At 35.0% G+C, this 20,378-nt stretch overlaps 2 protein-coding genes across 2 annotated transcripts; both read left to right on the forward strand.

Annotated features, from left to right (window-relative positions):
- The first annotated feature begins 237 nt into the window (after nt 1-237).
- Nucleotides 238-1,182, forward strand: LOC127558104 (olfactory receptor 52R1-like). Its single transcript, XM_051991331.1, has one exon. It carries the CDS (start codon nt 238-240, stop codon nt 1,180-1,182), a length of 945 nt encoding a protein of 314 aa, XP_051847291.1.
- An 8,741-nt stretch (nt 1,183-9,923) lies between these two features.
- LOC127558105 (olfactory receptor 51F2-like) lies at nt 9,924-19,018 on the forward strand. The gene is given in 3 exon segments (XM_051991332.1): nt 9,924-10,089; nt 10,092-10,843; nt 19,001-19,018. Coding segments are annotated over 3 exon segments (936 nt in total).
- The last annotated feature ends 1,360 nt before the right edge of the window (nt 19,019-20,378 follow it).

Raw genomic sequence — 20,378 nt, forward strand, 5'->3', positions numbered from 1 at the left:
TTATTTTAAAGGAAAAAGAATTTTGTGTTAAAATAGGTGAATTTACTCTCCAGAACATTCAATTTTCTTATTACCCTATTCAATTTGCATGACTTCAATTTATTCATGTTCATACAATTTTATCACTTTCTTAAAGTATAATAAATGTTCATTTTGTTTGTTTGTTTGATTAGAATTTCTTTTTCCTATAGGGAGACAGTTCCTTTACCAAGCATGACATGCAGAAAGGATCCCATCATGTCAATATCTGGGAACAACTCTTTCCATCCTCCTTTTTTCATCCTGCTTGGAATCCCAGGGTTGGAAAAAGCCCAGTTTTGGATTGCCTTCCCATTTTGTGCCATGTATGCTATGGCCTTGGTGGGAAATATCACCATTCTTCATGTGATCCGTACTGACCACACCCTCCATGAGCCCATGTACCTCTTCCTGGCCATGCTGGCTTTTACTGACTTAGTTCTGTCCTCTTCCACTCTTCCCAAGATGCTGGGAATCTTCTGGTTTGATTCTTGTGAGATTGAGTATCACTCCTGCCTTACTCAGGTTTTCTTCATTCATACTTTCTCTTCTGTGGAGTCAGGGATTCTGATGGCAATGGCCCTGGATCGTTATGTGGCCATCTGCTTTCCATTACGCCATTCAACTATTTTATCTACCTCAGCAGTAACTAAACTAGGTATAGCAGTGATGGTAAGAGGTGTGTTGTGGGTGAGCCCCTTTTGTTTTATGGTCACCTGGAAGCCCTTTTGCTCTAATAGAATCATCCCCCAGTCATACTGTGAGCATATGGCTGTACTAAAGCTTGTATGTGCAGACACCAGAGCAAACCGTGTATATGGGCTTGTTGTGGCTTTCTCTGTGGGTGGCTTTGACATCATAATCATTGCTGTATCCTATATCATGATTTTACAGACTGTATTAAGGCTGCCATCAGGGGATGCCCGACTCAAGGCATTTGGCACATGTGCCTCACATATCTGTGTTATCCTGGCCTTGTATATACCTGCCCTCTTCACTTTTCTTTCCCATCGTTTTGGACATCATGTACCCCGAGCAGTCCATGTAATGTTGGCTAATGTCTACCTCCTGGTTCCTCCAATGCTAAATCCTATCATCTATGGGGTGAAAACCAAACAGATTCGGGATAGAGTAGTAAATATTTTTTGCCAGAAGGTTCCCTGAGAGATAGACTAATATATGTCCATACTGTTCAATTGATCCAGATGAAGTCATGAGAGTAATCCAGATGGAAACCTAAGCTTTAATTCAACATAGCTTCCAGAGCCGTCTTGGTCATCATTGAATCGGAGGTGAGGGATCATCCTTGGAACAGGCTGGGGAAATAGTGCTCTAGATGTTAACCTCAAAGAGAAGAAAACAAGAATTATTATTCTGAGCCTGGACAATTTCATAAATAGCTGTTCTAAAACTATTACAAAAATTTTCTGGTTTTGTATAAACTTTGTATTGTAGCCTGGAAATGAATTTGAACTGTTGTTCATAAAAATTTGTATTTAAATGAAATTATTATATCTAATTAGCTTTCAAATAAATAAGACAACAGAATGAGAGTCCTTTTGTAATCTCATCAATAGAGGAACTAATATTTAAAAGCCTTCTGAGTTTGAACTAAGTCTCAATTACAGAAATTTTTATTATTTTAATAACATAATGGTGAATGGTAATATAGTACAATTAACATAGTATTGGACTTAGATTAAAAAGACTTTATTCAAATTCTACCTCTCCTGTTTACTAGCTATGTAACCCTAGATAAACTATTGAATCTCAGAGTGTCTCTAAAATATAGGATAGCTTATGATACATGACATGAGTTCTTTACATTGATGTCATTGTAGATCTTTTGGGTAATGGTGTGATTCTTTTCCATGTCTGTTTGTCTTCCTTTTATTCTGAATTCTGAATTTTTTTTTGGTGGTGGTGGTGAGGAAGAATATCTTCTGCAGTTTCTTATGAAAGTAGGTAGAAAAATTGAAATATGCTCAAAAAGTTATTATACTGAACAGTCTCTGATCCAGAGATATAAATATTAGGTCTATATACTAAAGAAATCAAAAAAGAGGAGAAAGATCCATAGCAGATTTTTATGTGGCAGCGAAGAATTGTAAAATAAGGGATTTCTTTCTGTGTATCTTTCTTTTCCTTTCCTTCTGTCTTCTCTCAATCTATCATCTATGTATGCATATATGTATGTATGTGTGTGCATATTCACACTATATAAACACATACATAGTTATATATTTATCCATACAAATATATATGTTGTATATGTGTACATTTATACATGTATGCGTGTATATACACACACAAACACACATATATGTATGATAGTCAAGATTGGTTGATTGATTGGTTGTTGCCCTTTGTTTTTAAAAAGGACGAAAATGATATCACTATGTTAGAGTAAAATTATAGTGTGTTACAATTTTGTATTTGATTTGTTGTCTGAAGATCTGGGTTCAAATTCCAAACCTGTCAATATGCAAATAATTTAGAAAAAGTCATTTAGTCTCTCTGCAAGTGAACTTTATCATCTATGAAGTAAAAGTGTTACACTAGATAACTTTTAAAATTCTTTCTAGTTCAAAATCTATGACCTGAAATACATTAATGAATTAAAGTTCACTCTCACACATAACTGTCATTTAACCTTTCTGGAAAACTTCCATTGTGGGAGAAATTACTACCTTCTGGAATAGCACATTCTGCTTTCCTATTACTATCATTTTTGATGTTTCTAAGTCTTAGGAATTGTACCTTATTAGTTCCTAAAATTGGACCAGAATATATAGTTTTCAGTACTATTTAATTAAATTGATTTGTTAATGAATTACTACTTTGTCATTACTATCTTCCTTAAGAATTCCTTTAGAATTGTAATTTGACTTTTTTTACTTCTATATTCTCATTAATGTTTGTTGTTTCTCCTTCATATAGAATCCATGCCATTCTACTTTGCATTTTAAATACTCCTTTACATCTTTTTATATCCATTGTTGGGTTGTTTTTGGAACTCTTTCAGGATGGCAGCTGACATATATCATAGTTTCTATCATGAATATTGCCTACTCTTAAAAGTATAAAAAAAGTCAAGAGAATTCCTCCAAATTGTACCAATTACCTTCAAACTCTTCTATCATCATGTGTACTATTCTTTCAAATTCCATGATTAATGGAAATAAAAACTAATTGAAAAGGAAAAATGAGGGGATCAGAGTGAATCAATAAATATTTATTTAGTATCTACTAAATGCTAGTCATTGTTCAAAGCACTGAATCACTGAACAGATCCTTAGCTTGACCCATGCTTTTACCCATTAATTCTTCCCTAGCATAGCAAACATTTTGAGTTTATATTTGATTCTAGATTTAAGTAGGAGCTACTGGTGAGTTTTATTTTTTTTTTAGTAGAAATGACCTAGTCTTGTGCTTTAGCAAAAACTTTTTGATAGCTATGTGGATCTAAAACAAACAAACAAAAAATATGAAGCTATAAATGTCCAGTAGAGAGGGTGAATGGGACTGATTGGATGAAGTATTTCTCAGTATTGAGTCACATGATCCCTGTTTCCAGAACTGGGATCTTGGAGAGGTCATTCGATCTTTGGAGGGATGAACTTTGAAACTGGAGATACAGGAAGTTTCAGGAAGTGATGTGACCTGTGGGAGGCAGCCAACAGTGGTGACCATTGGTCAAGGATGGTCAAGTCTAATGACTATGTGTGCTTGAGAGTTGGAATGTTTGTGAAAGTTATTGTGAAAATGCAAAGAATTTGAATAGAAAATTGATTGGATGCATTTGGGAAGGGAGAGAAAGTTGTTAAATTTATTCAGTATTGAAATCGGTGTCATTAAAAGGATGGTGGTATTTTCCACAAAAATAAGGAAGTGCAGAAAAGATTGCATTTGGTGGAAAATATGGGTTATATTTTGAAGATATTTGTGTGGCCTTCTTTGACATCCAGTTTGAAATGTCCAGTAGAACATGGAGGTTAGGAGAGAGAAAATGACTTTGTGAATATTGGAGTCATTTATATGGAGATGATAAGTAAAGACATAGGACCTGAAGAAATTACTGAAAGACAATTTAGAAGACGGGAGGTCCCAATATAGAGCCTTGGGTTGAGGGAGAGGAAAACTACTTTTCTCACAGCTGAAACTGACCATCTTCAAGTTAAACTTTTTATTCTTAATAAAATATAAATTTATAGGGAAATAAGATTTTAAGCAAAATTCTGTGTCCAAAGAAGTGGTTCTACATTTACATATATTATTCATATTCCTTATTCTATATCACATCCTCATAAACACAAGTATATGTTGTAATCTCTTATAATTTTAAGATATGATTGGGTGATTCTGCCTGACCATAGAAAAGTATAAAAAATAAAAATTAAGGCTGAAATGAATAAATAGATAAATTTAGGCACAGTGTGAAAGAAAATTCTCTAGTGACTAATGATACTTGAAAGTGGAATAGCCACTTTGAGAGACATTGTTCTCTTCCCACCCCCTCACCCCCACCCCATTGGAGCATTTTCAAGCAAAGACTGAATGACACTCAGTCAAGAAGTTAGAAGCTTTTATCTAGGTGTGGGGTTGGAGTGAATAGTCACAGAGGTTTCTTCTAATTCTAAAATTATGGAATTTCACCTGGCTTTCTGTCCTCTGTTCTCTGCATTGCCAAATATATATCTCCAGAGTATGGGGTGCTTTCATATTCTTAGCCCCAAGAGTGAGGAAGTACTGAAGTAAATCGTTCTCAGACTCTGCAGTAGGACTTTCAGGCTATCTCTGTTTCACCTTTAATAGAAGCTCTCAATATACTGGCAATGCCAGATGCACTTGGGAATGGTTACATCTCTTACAGTAGTTGCCCCCAAACCTCTCCCTATTTCCTTGCAATCTCTGCTTTCCCTGAACAAGACAAAAATCTTTCAATCCAATACAAACAAGATAAAGTAAACACAATATTTTCCTAGGTAAATTAAAGGAAGAAGGAACGAATAAAAAAAGCTAATGACTGAGTACAGAAGCTTAAAGCCTGTAAAAACAACCTAAGTCTACCTTGAATTCCATTTCCAATGTTCAAAAATCATACTTCCTCAAGAAATTCAGAAGTTTATCAATCTGTTTATCAATGAGCCATTAGCATGGTACAATTTTAAAAAGTGTTTGAAAGTAATATTATCAATAAATTTTTTCAAGAAAATAGTTCATAATGACCAGCAGGATGAATACAGAGAAGACTGGCGAGACTTATTTGAACTGATGCTAAGTGAAATGAGCAGAACCAGGAGATCATTATATACCTCCACAACGATACTGTTTGAGGATGTATTCTGATGGAAGTGGATCTCTTTGATAAAGAGATCTAATTCAGTTTCAATTGATCAAGGATGGACAGAAGCAGCTACACCCAAAGAAAGAACACTGGGAAACGAATGTGAACTATCTCCATTTTTGTTTTTCTTCCCGGGTTATTTCTACCTTCTGAATCCAGTTCTCCCTGTGCAACAAGAGAACTGTTTGGTTCTGCACACATATATTGTATTTAGGATATACTGTAACCTATTTAACATGTAAAGGACTGCTTGCCATCCAGGGGAGGGGGTGGAGGGAGGGAGGGGAAAAATCGGAACAGAAGCGAGTGCAAGGGATAATGTAAAAAATTACCCTGGCATGGGTTCTGTCAAAAAGTTATTTTAAAAAAAAGAAAAAAAAAGAAAATAGTTCATAAATTTTATTGCAATTTTAATTGAATATTTTGTTTTTAATATTTTCCTTGGAGTTCAATGTTAGAATGTGAGGTTCTCAAAGAGGACTTTTTGAATTTCATTTTATCTCCAGTGATAAGCATAGTGATAGGCACATAGTAAGTATTTAATAAAATCTTGTTCACTGCTTAGCTAACTGGAGACACAATGCTAGAAATATTTGAAACCTCCCCCCACAGATAATATAGCCATCTAAAAGTGGAGTGGGTGAACTCAATGAGTAGAGTGCTTCCCTCAGTAGGGTATCACCAAAAAAATCAAATAGTCAAAAAAGTTTAGAACTAGAAGAGAACCCATCGGCTATCCTAATCCAACCCATGGATATAAAAGAAATTTCCTCTAGCATATAATTGAACAGTCATCGTTCAGCCACTATTTAAAAATTTCTAAGGTAAGGAAATAATCCTCTCTCAAAGTAGGTCATGTTACTTTCAGATAGCTCTTTTACCAAAGTGCCACCTCCATCCCCAACATGCTAATCTAAATTTAGATTTTTGCTATTTGTGTCCATTGACTCAATTTCCATACTCTGTGCTACAATCATTAAGTTAAATCTTCTCTTTACATTATGTCCTTGAAATAGGAGACCCCAGATATCATGCCATCCTAAAGCTGTTTCTAGGATAAACTTGTCAAATTACTTCAAGAGGTTACCATATTTCATTGCCTCCAAGCAAATCCTTCATCATAATGCTTGACCTCCTCTCAACACATTTTAACTTATTAATATACTTCTTAAACATTAGAGCTCACCATTGATCACTGTTGATTTTTCATCAAAGGGGCTTCTAGTTTAGATATAAGTTGAACTAGATGGCTTCTTTCATTCTGGGATTGTATAATTGTGTGAACTTCACCCTTTTCAGATTGAGGATATTTTCCTAAACTAAGTCTATCTTAAATCCTCATCTCATATTTCTAATGTCCACGGGAGAAACAAACTTTGAAGGGCAGACATTTAAAGAATATAAAAGCTACTTCCTTTTCAGGTTGATAAGAGCGTGAGTCTGTCTTAGCAATAGTACAGACATTCGAGAGGTATTAAGTTTAATCATTTCTATTTTAGAAGCACTATGATAATCACAGGGCACTCAAGCATAGATGTCTCTGCTTAGTATCTGATTCTAAAGGGTATCAACTTTAAACCTTATCTCTCTTGTTGTTTGAGCCATTTTATTGACTTCCTTCATCCTTTGGCCTTTCCTACACCATCATAACTTCAGATGGGGATAGTATTAAATAGACACTAAGATCTCTTCCAAATCTGAAATTCTTTGATTCTGCAGGGATTTCTTTTCTCTATTCAATATAGGAATCCATGCCGAGTTCTGTCCCCAAAATCTCCACATCCAATAAGTAGCTTGTCTCTTTTGGTTCAAGATTCCTTTAGAACTAGAGTTTCTCCTCTGGCCTCATTCTTTTAAACATTAAGATTAAACATCTTGGGGGCAGCCAGATGGTGCAGTGGATAGAGTGCCAGCCCTGAAGTCAGGAGGTCCTGAGTTCAAAACTGATCTCAGACACTTAACATCTCCTGGCTGTGTGACTCTGGGCAAGTCACTTAACCCCAATTGCCTGAGCAGCAAAAACAAACAAACAAAAAAAGAACCAAAAAAAAAAAAAAAGTTTTAACATTTTCATATGATTACTAATCTTTCCAACATTAAGTCTACACTTCAGTTATAATAACAATATTTGACTTCCCCAGATGTTAAATCCTAAAAGTTTCAACTTTCCAGAATATATAAAAAAACCAGAAACAAAGACCTTTGGACATAAAGAAAATGTCCATTACATTTACATTAAGGCTTTTACATTTAAATCACAGAAAAGCATTCTTGTTCAGAATCTGTTTTGTTACTTTATACAAATTAATGAGCTTGGTTATTTGGGAAAAAATCCTTATTTAGCTTGGACACTTGGAAATCCTTCTATTACCTTATCATATTCCTTGGTCAATTGGGAGTCAATACCAGTTGGTCTAATCATTCTCACTGGTACCCTTTAATGTCTTTCCCCTAGGACACATTGATGAAAATATACTAGCTCAAGGGATATGCTGTCAAGGGATAGCCATAGATAATAAGGAAAATTTTCCATAAAGGATCATCTAGGAAACAAATTCAGATTTACTCCCTCCTACATAATTTTCTAACACTTCAACTTCTCTCCCTAGAGGTACCTTGACAAGAACTTTATTGAGCAGAGGTGGTAATCTCATTTGTGTCAGGATAAAGTTCCTACATTGGGAGACACATTCTATTATTCTCTGCTGTATGGCTTTGTAAATTCAAGCAAGCTTTTTATTCATGAAGAAGCCAGGTAAGTATCAATCTTAGCTCCATAGGGAAGACAGAATGAGAGATTGCCCTACTCCAAACTCCATAAGCAGACTGCAGAGAGGGAACAGAGATACCTTCCATCTATTCTATAAAAATAAGGAGATTTTTGAAAAAAGTCTGATATATGGAATATGGATTTTAGTAACAGAATACTTTCTACCCTCTCTGAGTAACACAAATGAGTCAACACATTAAATAATATTGATTTTCCATTTTGTGCATTGTACCTGTAAGACAGTGTAGGCTTAGGAATATACTTTCTTTACTCCAAGTTCATGGCTTCTCCCTCTTAGATAGGCCAGGAGAATTTTTTAGAATATCTTTGAGGTAAGAAGTTTAATTTTGATTGTGTTTATTTTATAGAGAGGGAGACTGAGACTTTGAGACTTAAGGTTATATCCTCCAAAACCACAGTACTGAAGTGGTGGGTGAAATATTTAAAAAATCCTGATTCTCTGCTTCTAAAGCTAACACCATTTACTATGACATACTGTATCTGTTTTCTTTTCTGTCTTTTATTTTTTCTAACTTTAAATATATATATTTTTTGCATTTTCATTATTTGGTTGTCAGTTGTTATATTTCATGATTAACAAGGTACTTCCTTTTATCAGAACCTCTATATGTTTTCTGCATTTTAATTTTTTGCTTTTGAACTATGGTGAAAATAGAAGCATACGAAAAAAAGCTAATTTTATTTTATTTCAAATAAGACTAAATCATCTCTATTTTGATTACTATTATTGAAGCTTAAGAACCATAATTCAGCACTGTGATTTTGTTTTGTCTTTTTGTTTTTGTTGGTTTGTTGTTTTTTTTTAACATTCACTTTTGTGACCCAGAGGTTTTTTTTTTTTTTTTTTCCTTTACCGCTACATTCTGGAGAAATTTGGGGATGTGACATCTGAAAAAGATAAATATTGCTATCATAAAACAAGCATAAAATCTAAATGTTGAAAGGATAGTTTTTATTAAACTTCCCATTTAGGCTTAAAAAATAAGTTTAATTATTGTTATTTCCTTGATATATTAACTATTGAACTATAACTTTATCTTTCAGTGACTGAGATTTCGGAAGTTCCAATTGGACTCATCATTATTAGATTCTTTGTTATCTTTAGCTGAAAATAATTTGGATATTTTCTCCTTTCTTCAGTCCTAATTATCTTTTCTAGAGTTAGCACATTTTTTCTTCTTTATATGATATATTTTCAGATATATGAAGACTAATTTTATGACTCTTCAATTTCCTCTTTCTCAGACTTTATAACCCCAGGTTGCACAGCTATTCATTACATATCATGAATTTTTAACCCATTTTGGGTACCCTTCTCTGTAAACTGTCTAGTTTGTTGATGTCCCTGTTAAAGTATGTTTTTCAAAACCATTCACAATACTCAATAAAATAATACTAAGAACAATAATAGAAAAGCAGTGTGATGCAATAGAGAGAGGAAATGTTCTTTGAATCAAGAAGACTTGAATTCCAATGCTTTCTTGGATACAGATTGACTGAAGAATTCTCACTTGACCTAATGGTATCCCAGAAAACCTGTAAATATGAATGTGTTAACAAATAAGTTACTATCTACTTCTTTATTCTGTCAACTGAGTTGGAGCATAAAGTGAAATTCATTTATAAAGAAAAGGCAAATGTGATGGCTTAGTATTATCCTTGTGTGTTCATTAGGGATTTGCAGTCACTATCCCTTTATTCCTTTGATTCTCTTTACTATTACAGGTTAGGAGCTTTTCCATTTGAATAGTGTTTCCTCAACTCATCATGTCGATTTTGCCAAATACCACAATCATATCCCTCACATTTCTTCTAACTGGCATCCCTGGCCTGGAAGCTTTCCATACTTGGATCTCTGTTCCCTTTTGCTTCCTCTATGCCATTGCCATCTCTGGGAATAGCATGATCCTATTCATCATCATCACCAATCAAAGCCTCATGAGCCTATGTACTATTTGCTTTCCATGCTCTCAGCCACTGACATGTGCTTGTCCCTCTCTACTCTGCCCACTACTCTTGGTGTCCTCTGTCTTAATATTCAAGAGATTGGTTGGAATGCTTGCCTTAGCCAAATGTTCTTCATTCATTTCCTTACTGTCATGGAGTCCTCGGTGCTCTTGGCCATGGCCTTTGATCGCTACATTGCTATCTGTAACCCATTGAGGTATGCAAACATCCTCACTCCAACCAGAATCATACAGATTGGACTCATTATAGTGGGACGAGGGGCTCTGATCATGATTCCCCTTCTTGTGCTTCTTAAGCGTCTGTCATTCTGTAAGGATAATATTCTTTCTCACTCCTACTGCTACCATCCTGATATGATCAAATGTTCCTGCTCCAATATCAGAATCAACAGCATCTATGGACTTTTTGCACTTCTTTCTACATCTGGTTTGGATGCTCCTTTGATTGGCATCTCCTATGTGTTGATCATTCATTCTGTGCTTAAAATTGCATCTTCAGAGGAGAGGTACAAAACTTTTAGCACTTGTATTTCCCATATTGGTGCCGTGGCTATCTTCTACATCCCTCTCATTGGACTGTCTGCTGTTCATAGGTGGGGAAAGAAGGCACCCCCATTTGTTCACACTATGATGTCCAATGCCTTCCTCCTTCTGCCCCCTGTACTAAACCCAGTCATCTACAGTGTGAAAACCAAGCAGATTCGTAGGGCCATCATCAAGGTTTTTCTCCAAAAAGGATACAGAAGCTAAAACAGAAAAAACTCTAAGTTAATTCATCAGAAAAAAAGACAAATGTCAGGTATCTTGACTGGAGATTAATAGTTTTTTGCAACATAATCACTTTTTTTTTTTTTCTATTTCTTCCTTTCTTTCTTTTTGCTGAGGCAATTGGGGTTAAATAACTTGCCCAGTGTCACACAGATAGGAGGTGTTAAGTGTCTGAGATTAGATTTGAGTTCAAGTCCTTCTGACTTCAGGGCTGGTTCACTATCTGCTACACCACCTAGCTGCCCCAACATAATCATTAAAAAAAACAAAAAAAACTAAAACTTTCCTTTCAAAAATCAGTTTGACTTGGATTCCTACATGATGGGCAATAATATGGAATCTTAGGCTCTATCTAAGATCAGTTTTATTCTCAAGAGATTTTGTGGAAAAGAGAACATGGTTAACAGAAAAGGAAGGGAAAAAAATCAAATATGAAAGTGAACAGCAGTCTAAGTCTTTCAGATATTTAGTCAATCTGGTTCAAAAAAAAAAAAAGGAAGTGAGTAGATTCAGGGATGGGCAGTTCATTCAGAAAACATAAATTTAATAAATATTAGTTCAAAAACTATTGTGTATAACACTAACAATTAAATGAATGGTATCCCTAAAGGACTGATTATGTAACTTAAGAAATTTGTCATCCATAGGTCACTAGAGAGTGTTCAATAGGCCAGTGTAACTAAAGATGTTAAATAATTCAGTGTTTCATAGATCTGAAGAAAATTGTGCTAAAAATAAAGGTAAGCACTGTGTGATATTGAAAGATTATTTGCAAAGTGAAATGAGCAGAAACAGTAGAACAATCATACACAATAACAGGAATAATATAAAAATAATCAATTGTGAAAGCAAGTAATTCTGGGGCAGCTAGGTAGTGCAGTGGATAGCTTCGGAAAAGCATGATCCTATTCATCATCATCACCAATCAAAGCCTTCATGAGCCCATGTACTATTTGCTTTCCATGCTCTCAGCCACTGACATGTGCCTGTCCCTCTCTATTCTGCCCACTACTCTTGTTGTCAGGAGGACCTGAGTTCAAATGTGGCCTCAGACAGTTAACACTTCCTAGCTGTGTGACCCTGGGCAAGTCACTTAACTCCAATTGCCTCAGTAGAAAAAAGAGAGAGAGAGTAATTCTGATCAATACAGTGATGCACTATATTCTTAAAGGACTCCTTAAAAAAGTGTGTCACCTCCAGAGAGACAACTGATAGACTTAGAGTGCATATTGAGTTATTTTTTCTCTTCATTTTAAATATTTTAAAAAATGACAAATGTGAAAAAAAAGCTTTGCATGATATCATATATATAAGAGGTATCAATTTTTTTTTGCCTTCCCAATGGAGATGGGAGGGGTGGAAGGAAGTATGTGAAATAGAAAACAACAAAAAACTACTTACATACCTAGACAGCTTTTATCATAACTACTCTGTGAAGTGGGAAATATAAATCTTTTCATACCAATCTTATGAATGAGGAAAATAAAGCTTTAAAGATTAAGTAACATGGTCAGGCAGCTAGCAAATATTGGGGACAGCATTCAATCTCACTTTTCTCAGTTCAAGGACAGGGTTCTACCCAGGACATATGATTCATCTGAAAGATAGGAAAGCTACAGATATGTTCATTATGCTAGAAGCTTTAGTGCTTCATGATGCCAGATTAGGGAGGGTATATATGATTCCTCAGGGATTTTCAAGTTTTTAAAATACTTTTATATAAATACAAGTAATCAAAGGATATGAACTCCAGCTCCCCCAAAACATGTTCTTATACATATAGACACAGAGATCCTTTTCTTATAACAGAGAAAACTAAATTACATAAAATAGACTAATATACAATGTTAGTCAATACAGTCAGCATTCCACAACTGAACCTTCATCTTCTTTTAAAAACTTTTTTCTTTATTTTTGTGGATTTAATCATCATAATAGAAAACAAAATGAAAACATAATGAAAATAATAAAATTAAATAAAAATTTAAAAACATAAAAAAACCCAACCCTTTCAATATGCAGATAACAAAGAACACTTCAAGTGAAGGAAACTCAGCAACATTAAACCTATATGTCATATTGTAGGAAAGGTCAGAATTGTGACTAAATGAAAATGAAAATAATGGAAAAGTTGTAATATCATGAAGTATATGTGAGCTGTGAATGCGAGTTTCCTTCTTAACTAACATCAGGATGTCTTGGGCAGGGCCATACTGAAGAGTTGATAAAATGAAAATAGGATCTATTATATCAGGAAACTCTGCTAGTCACTACTAGTTAGATTAGAGAAATGTTAATTTAAAATTTTCAGTTCCATATTCTTTAATTAGGTTGTTGTTTGCTTTATTTCATTGCTAATAAACTGGTTTCCAAAAGCCCATTTTCTCATTCCAATGTATACTAAGGGAAGAAAAGACATATCCATCCTGGAATTAAGGGAAGTTGAAAGGATCAGGAAGTCTGGTGGCTAATTAGAACAGGAGGAACAAAAAGGACAGAATGAGAAAGATGATATATTCCTGATAGTTTAGACAAATAAGCATTGAAGAAGGATTAAAATAAAATGGATAATCCAAACTTTCTTATACCTTTGTGAGAGTCTAGCCCCTTCCAGTCCATATCCCCCAGGAAGTGATTAGACTGAGTAAATCACCAAAGTGCCTCATAGCTTCTTTTCCAGGGTGAAACTGGTTATATTCCCCCTAGAAAGAATTGTGTATGAAGGGAAATTGTAAATATGGAAGAAAGATTAGTTGTTTAATTAAAAGAAAATGCTTATCTTAAAACAATTATTTTCTTCTTGCATCTTGTGATTATGGTTTTTTAAAAAATTGATTGTTTCATATTAGAGTAAGTGATAGGACTCCAATATTGAATTACTTACACTAAGTAGTCCTAAGGACCTTGAACAAATAAGCAATGAAATCTTGTACTTTTTTTTACTGCCCTGACTTATTCTGATGCTCTTAAATATGTAAATAATCATTTTTTTTAATTGAATGAGGGCTCTGGTTGAATGACAATTTATGGGATTCCCATTTACAGATCTCATCCAATTTCTGTTTTTAATTACTATATTGAATCTGGTAATGAAAAGCTACCCATGGAATTTCCCCACCACAAATCTGCATCTGATTAGGAACATTCTCCCCAAATTTCTCACTAATTACCTTTCCTAAATCAAGCTAGACTTTAAGGTATAAACTTGCTTCTTAGTGTATATTCTAAGAAGAGATTTTGCTCTATAAATATTTTTATACACATAGTTCCTTTTCCCTCCTTCCTTTTTGTAAAAATTTCTTTGGGATACAGACGTAGTAGTTACATCGATAGGTCAAAGGATAGCTTGGGTACTCCTATAGAATGGTGGGGGAAAATTGGATGTAAATCCATTGACTTTGCTCTACAAATAAAACCAGGACACTCCAGAAAAGAAGAGCCTTGAAAGGAAATTAATGACATTTATCCCCAACTAGTAGACCTTTGGTTTGATCAGAAAGAGAATTCCTTTCCTTTTTTGTATTTTTTCCCCTTTCCTTTCCTCTTTTCTCCATTCTTTTGTTTTTCATATTTTTTTCTGTCCCCATTCTTTCTGTCCAATTTATTTTTCTCTCTTTCATATATTCTGTCTCCTTGTTGCATTTCTTTTATCCTTTTCTGAAGGCTCAGATTTTTTTTTTCTTTCTTTTTTTTTTTTTTTTTTTTGGTTCTTTTGAGTTCTTATGGAGCAACCACTGGCTTCATGGGGAGCTGACAGCATAAAGCCAATCTGATTTGGCCACATTGTTGGAGTTGTGGATTTCCTGTCAGTGAGCAAGGTTTTGAATGCCAGTGCATAGGTCATCAGTGATTCCCTGTTCGGGGATGTGCAATCTTAACTGTTGCCCTTGAAGGGTTAGGCCTGAGACAGTCCTTTAGGTTTTGGTGCATAGAGAGACTGGTAATCTGGAGGCAGCTGACTGGGGGTAATTCTGTGAAGTGAGGTGAACAATATTGTGCCAAATGGAGGCAAATCATTGTGTGAATTTTGCCAGGTTCTGCTGAAAAATATTGATCTGTAGGAGAAATGGGAGAAGCTTTTTGGTTGGTTAATGAATTATTTTCCTGGTCCTTTATCCCCTCTTTTGAGTTTTGGCTAAGGAATCATCTGAGGGAGAGTGGACAGGGCTCCAAGAGTCGAGTAGCCATCTCAATAAGAACTGAAAGTGAATTAAAGTTCCTATACATAACACACTAGTACAGTATGGGCTTTCTACTCCAGTACTTATCTAAAGATCTCTCAATTAATTACATGTTCTGAAGGGAATAGTGTGTTCAATTAAATAGTGCAGATACATTCTGTAATTTGACAAGCACCAAAATAAATTGTTAGTGGTACATCCTTTTTCAGTAACATTTACCCAAATTTTAACCAAACATTTTTCATCCTAACTCCTAAATACATTATAACAAGGGAGCCACTCAGAATTTGGTGTCCATTTATCAACCAGTTCCAGTTCCTCCCAAATTAATGGGGCTCAAAGTCCACTGGGGCAGGGGTAATAATCTCATCTTCTGAAACTCCTTTCTGCTGAGAATGGGGTATAGAGCTGAATCATCCTACAGGATCCTATTTTGGGGGGGCTGGTATGCTAGAACTGACTGAAGAATCCAATGGATTGATCCAGGTCCTTGAAGTAGATCTATACAGCTGTAACTTAACAAAAATCTAGAATAAAAACAAAGTAGCAAAAAGAAGAAAGAATAGTCTGAGATAGGAAGACTGGTCCACAAGGACTCCAACAAGATGTAGACAGGCCAACAGAGAGTGGCCAGCAGCTTTTCAGGTAAGAAAACATGTCTATGTCAGAGGACAGACAAATGTTAAAGATTTGTGTCAGCTGTAGTCTCAATAAACAATAAAATAGCAGTTAGGCTTCACATTTGTTCTCATTATAGAAATTTGCTACAGAACTGTGCATACTCTTTGATCCAGCAGTGTTATTACTGGGCTTATATCCCAAAGAGATCTTAAAGGGACCTGTGTGTGCATGAATGTTTGTGGCAGCCCTCTTTGTAGTGGCCAGAAACTGGAAACAGAGTGGATGCCCATTAATTGGAGAATGGCTGGGTAAATTGTGGTATATGAATATTATGGAATATTATTGTTTTGTAAGAAATGACCAACAGGATGATTTCAGAAAGGGCTGGAGAGACTTACTTGAACTGATGCTGAGTGAAATGAGCAGGACCAGGAGATCATTATATACTTCAATAGTACTATATAATGATGAATTCTGATGGACCTGGACATCTTCAGCAATGAGATGAACCAAATCAGTTCCACTAGAGCAGTAATGAATTGAACCAGCTACACCCAGTGAAAGAACTTTGGGAAATGAGTATGAACATAGAATTCCCAATCCCTCTATTTTTGTCCACCTGTATTTTTGATTTTCTTCATAGTACAATTGTACATAGATTAATTGTACACTAGTTCAAACTCCGATTCTTTTTGTGCAGCAAAATAACTGTTTGAACATGTATACATATATTGTATTTAACATATTTAAAATGTATTGGTCTACCTGCCATCTGGTGGAGAGGGTGGGGGGAAGGAGGGGAAAAATTGGAACAAAAGGTTTTGCAATTGCCAATGCTGAAAAATTACCCATGCATATATCTTGCAAATAAAAAGCTATTAAAAAAAAAAAAAAGAAAGAAATTTGCTACAGGAGGAAAAAGCAGGGACGTGACTATAATATAATATAATCAGTCAAAACTGATTCTTCAGGGTCTCAATTTAAGAGCACATATGTGACATAGGATAAAACAGCCTTAACTCAGTTTTACTTCAGATAATTGTACTAGTAACAATTCCACCTTAAGCCAGACTCAGGAATAATCAGGTGAATTTTCATTCATTGGAAATTGAGTCAGAAGGATTCCACCTGGAGAGAGTGGGTTGTTCTCACAACTCTTTCCCAGATACTAACTTCCACCTTTAACAATTCAGGATCACATTCTTCTGAGTAGCTTGTAACATATTCCTTTCAGATAGTGGATCACTGTCTTGATGATCTATCAGATAGTCACACCTGAATTTAAAACTTCAATTAATATCATTTATAGTCTCAAGAGATTTTATCTCCCATAGCAAATCTCATTAATCAAAGATTCAGATGAATCTAGCTCTCAAGGATCACATATCCTAAATAGATATTGATTATGATCTTACATTGATAACAATAAGAGATTTATCCTAGGAAATTCATAGCTTATCTTTCATATCTAAGTAGATCGTTTTTAAGTTCAACATTACACAAATCATTTTGTTTTTAAAATACATAGAAAAGTTCTAAATTGCATATTATCTATTGCAGAAACATGTTCAAAGGGACAAAAGCAAAAATTATTATCCTCAGAGTCCTTTGAAATAATGGGTATACTTTAAGATATCTCAATACAATCAATTAAAACTCATACAGAATATAGAATATCTTAATCTCCCGTAAAGAACCTTATCAGAATTAGCATTAATAACTTCTCATTCTAAAAAAATATTAATCATCTTTCTCCAATAGAGAATTCCCTACAAATTTCTGGAAATATAAATAAACAGGTACAACACCAATCAGGTCTATATAAAACAAAAATACCTTACAAACCAATCTGTACAACTTAGTCAAAAGCAGAGCAAGGATATTAGGTTAAAATATTGCTGTAGGTACTTCAAGAAAACTATAGATCACAGTTGTGATCATATTCATTAAACAAGGAAATCAGTATGTACTTAAATAAATATTAAATAATTTGCTGAAGACAGGGGGAGACCTCTATAGAGATAATCATTCCAGAGACCTTGCAGTTCTAACATGCCTCTGAAAAATTACTTTCATTGCTAAGCAGTAAAATCTGTGATATAGCATCAAAATGTCCTTGTCCTAAAATAGCCATGAACTTGAAAAAGAAAAACAAACATTCAGTCATTAACACCATGTAAAGCTATTCTTTAAGCAGTGCAATTAAAAGTAACTTCATTTAACCAGCAGGGAGGGAATTTCAGTTTGTTCTCACTTCTATGAAGCAGCCACTCTGAGTGGGGGGGAGGAGGGGAGAGAAAGGTGAGAGGATGGTGAGTTAAATCTTCAAGCTGAAAGATCTTTCCCTTTTTCCTTCCCCTACTCCATATCTTGTCTCTCCTAACTCTACTTCTCTTAAAATTAACTCTTTTAAGGTGCCAAGTTTTTTTCAGGATTTAACTGGTCAGTGTGAAACATGCTTTCTCCTAGCAAATGGCAAGTTTCTTCCATTAAAGAACTTGCCCTTTCTGTCCAACTACTCCTCTCCCATTCTTCAACATGCTGTCTTTTTCTCTCTCCTTACCTATTTCCAATATACTGTCTCTCCCCCTATAACATATAACATATCTCATCTCTCTCTCCTTCCGATTCCAACATACTGTCTCTCCCTTTCTCTAACATGCTGACCTACTCTTTCTCTCTCTCCTTCTAACATGCTTTCTCTCTCTCTCTCTCTCTCTCTCTCTGCCTCCCTCCCTCCTCCCCACTTCTAACATGCTTCCAAACAATAACTCTTAACAATTTCATGTTTCAATATTTCGGCATTAACCCCTATTCAATTATCAATTTCACAATTTTCACACATGATAACTACATAAACATAACACAACCTATCACAAAAATGGATAGGAATCTCATGTAATTTACAATTGTTTCAAATTTTAACATACACACCAATTAAAAATTATTTTTAAAAAAATCAATACTTTTCCATGTGATATTCCAACTAGATATTTCATTCAAATTGTCAATTGTTTCTGCAAATCAATCTTTCTTGTCCCATTTATATAAAATCACCTCTTTTTTCCTTCAAAACTTTTAAGATCCACAATATAGTTAACAGTAAAATAATTTCACAAAGCTTGTACACATGTCCAGTAGAGCTGACAAAATTTTAAAGCCTAGCTCATAGGGAATACAAACATGTGACCTCATGAGGTAAGTTACCAGAACTTTGTTTTAACAAGCTATTTTTAAAACAAATCAATTCAAATACTACTGCAAATTTTTAGTAGTAATGTTTCAACATTCAAACAAATTCCTCAAGATCTTATACTCAAAATAAACATTTAGCATGTACCAGGCAGTAGTAATTATCTCCCACAATTTCAGGATCATAACTCCAATTTAAACATACACAGCCCCCAAAATCCAATATTCGAGCCAATAAGCCACATCCTTTTCCCCAGTTAAATGTTTCCCTAAATTCTAATTAAATGTTGCAGAGAAAATAATTACCATTTGGTTATTTTTCAATACATACAAAACTGGCCCTCAGAAGTCTGATAACACAAAAAGTAGGCTATTCCTTGCCAGAGTGTTTTTTTTTTTTTTTTTTTTTAATAGCAATTAACATGAGCTTCCTTTGTTCTCTCTCTTACTCCCCCCTCTGGCTTCCCCTCCCCCCAAATTCGGAGCTATAATATGATCCAAACAAGATTTCTCCTCCCTTTCTTTTCTTTGCTGTTTATTGCCAGAATTAAAAGTAGCCAAATACATTCATTTTCCCCAAGTTTTCAATTCTTAAATCTTCTGTTAACAGTCAGTGCAAAGAGATTAAAATTTGCGTATCCCTTTAGTTTCTTTAAAGCAACAATATAAACACATAACAATTCAGACAAGCCGCAAACGCAGACTACACAAATGCAACAGAACTTTTACCATATATCAACAAATACAAACCAGGACAAGCTCCTGATATCTCAGGAGTGCCATGAGGGGAGTTCTCAGTTCGATGATCTCTCTCCCTCCCAGAAACAGAAATACCCAGACTGAGCTTTTAAAAAAAGATCAGAACCAAGTTGTTCCAAGTGACATACAGATGTATCTTTTGCTTTTTACATAAAAAATAAGGCAAAAGTGCATGGAGGTGTCCCTCCAGCATATCCTAGAGCTATATTTGCTGTGTCCAATCCAGCTTTTCCTGGGGACCCAGATTTGCTAGCAATCAGACAGAAAACTTACCCTACAAGGGTTTCAAACCAGATTCTCTTGTCATTATGAGGGTATAAAATGGCTAGACTAATTTACCCCCAGGACCCTGAAACTTCTCAAGGGCCAGCTCCCCTCAGAGTAAACAAGAGAAGCCAATCCTAGGCTCACCCCCAATGCCCAGAAGTCTCTAGGCAACAACACAGAACGTTGCCAATCTTACTGGGGCCTCCAAATGTAATACTAGAGAAACTGAGGTGAGTTGGGATTGGTTTAATTTTTAATGTGGAGAATTTAAGCTAATTGACCAAATTGGAATATGCTTCCAAAGTACTGGGTGCATGTTAGGTACAGGGCATGGAGGGGCCAGAGGGCCAGGATATGTTCATTAAGTAAAGACAGCAAAGCAGCTCTAAGAAGGCGTTTACCCAGAAATAGATGATTAACTCCTGTAACTTATCAAGGCAATCTAGGTGGGGAATAACGCAGATGGG

The sequence above is a fragment of the Antechinus flavipes genome, chromosome 3, assembly GCF_016432865.1.
Source record: "Antechinus flavipes isolate AdamAnt ecotype Samford, QLD, Australia chromosome 3, AdamAnt_v2, whole genome shotgun sequence".
In the NCBI taxonomy this organism is placed as follows: Eukaryota; Metazoa; Chordata; class Mammalia; order Dasyuromorphia; family Dasyuridae; genus Antechinus; species Antechinus flavipes.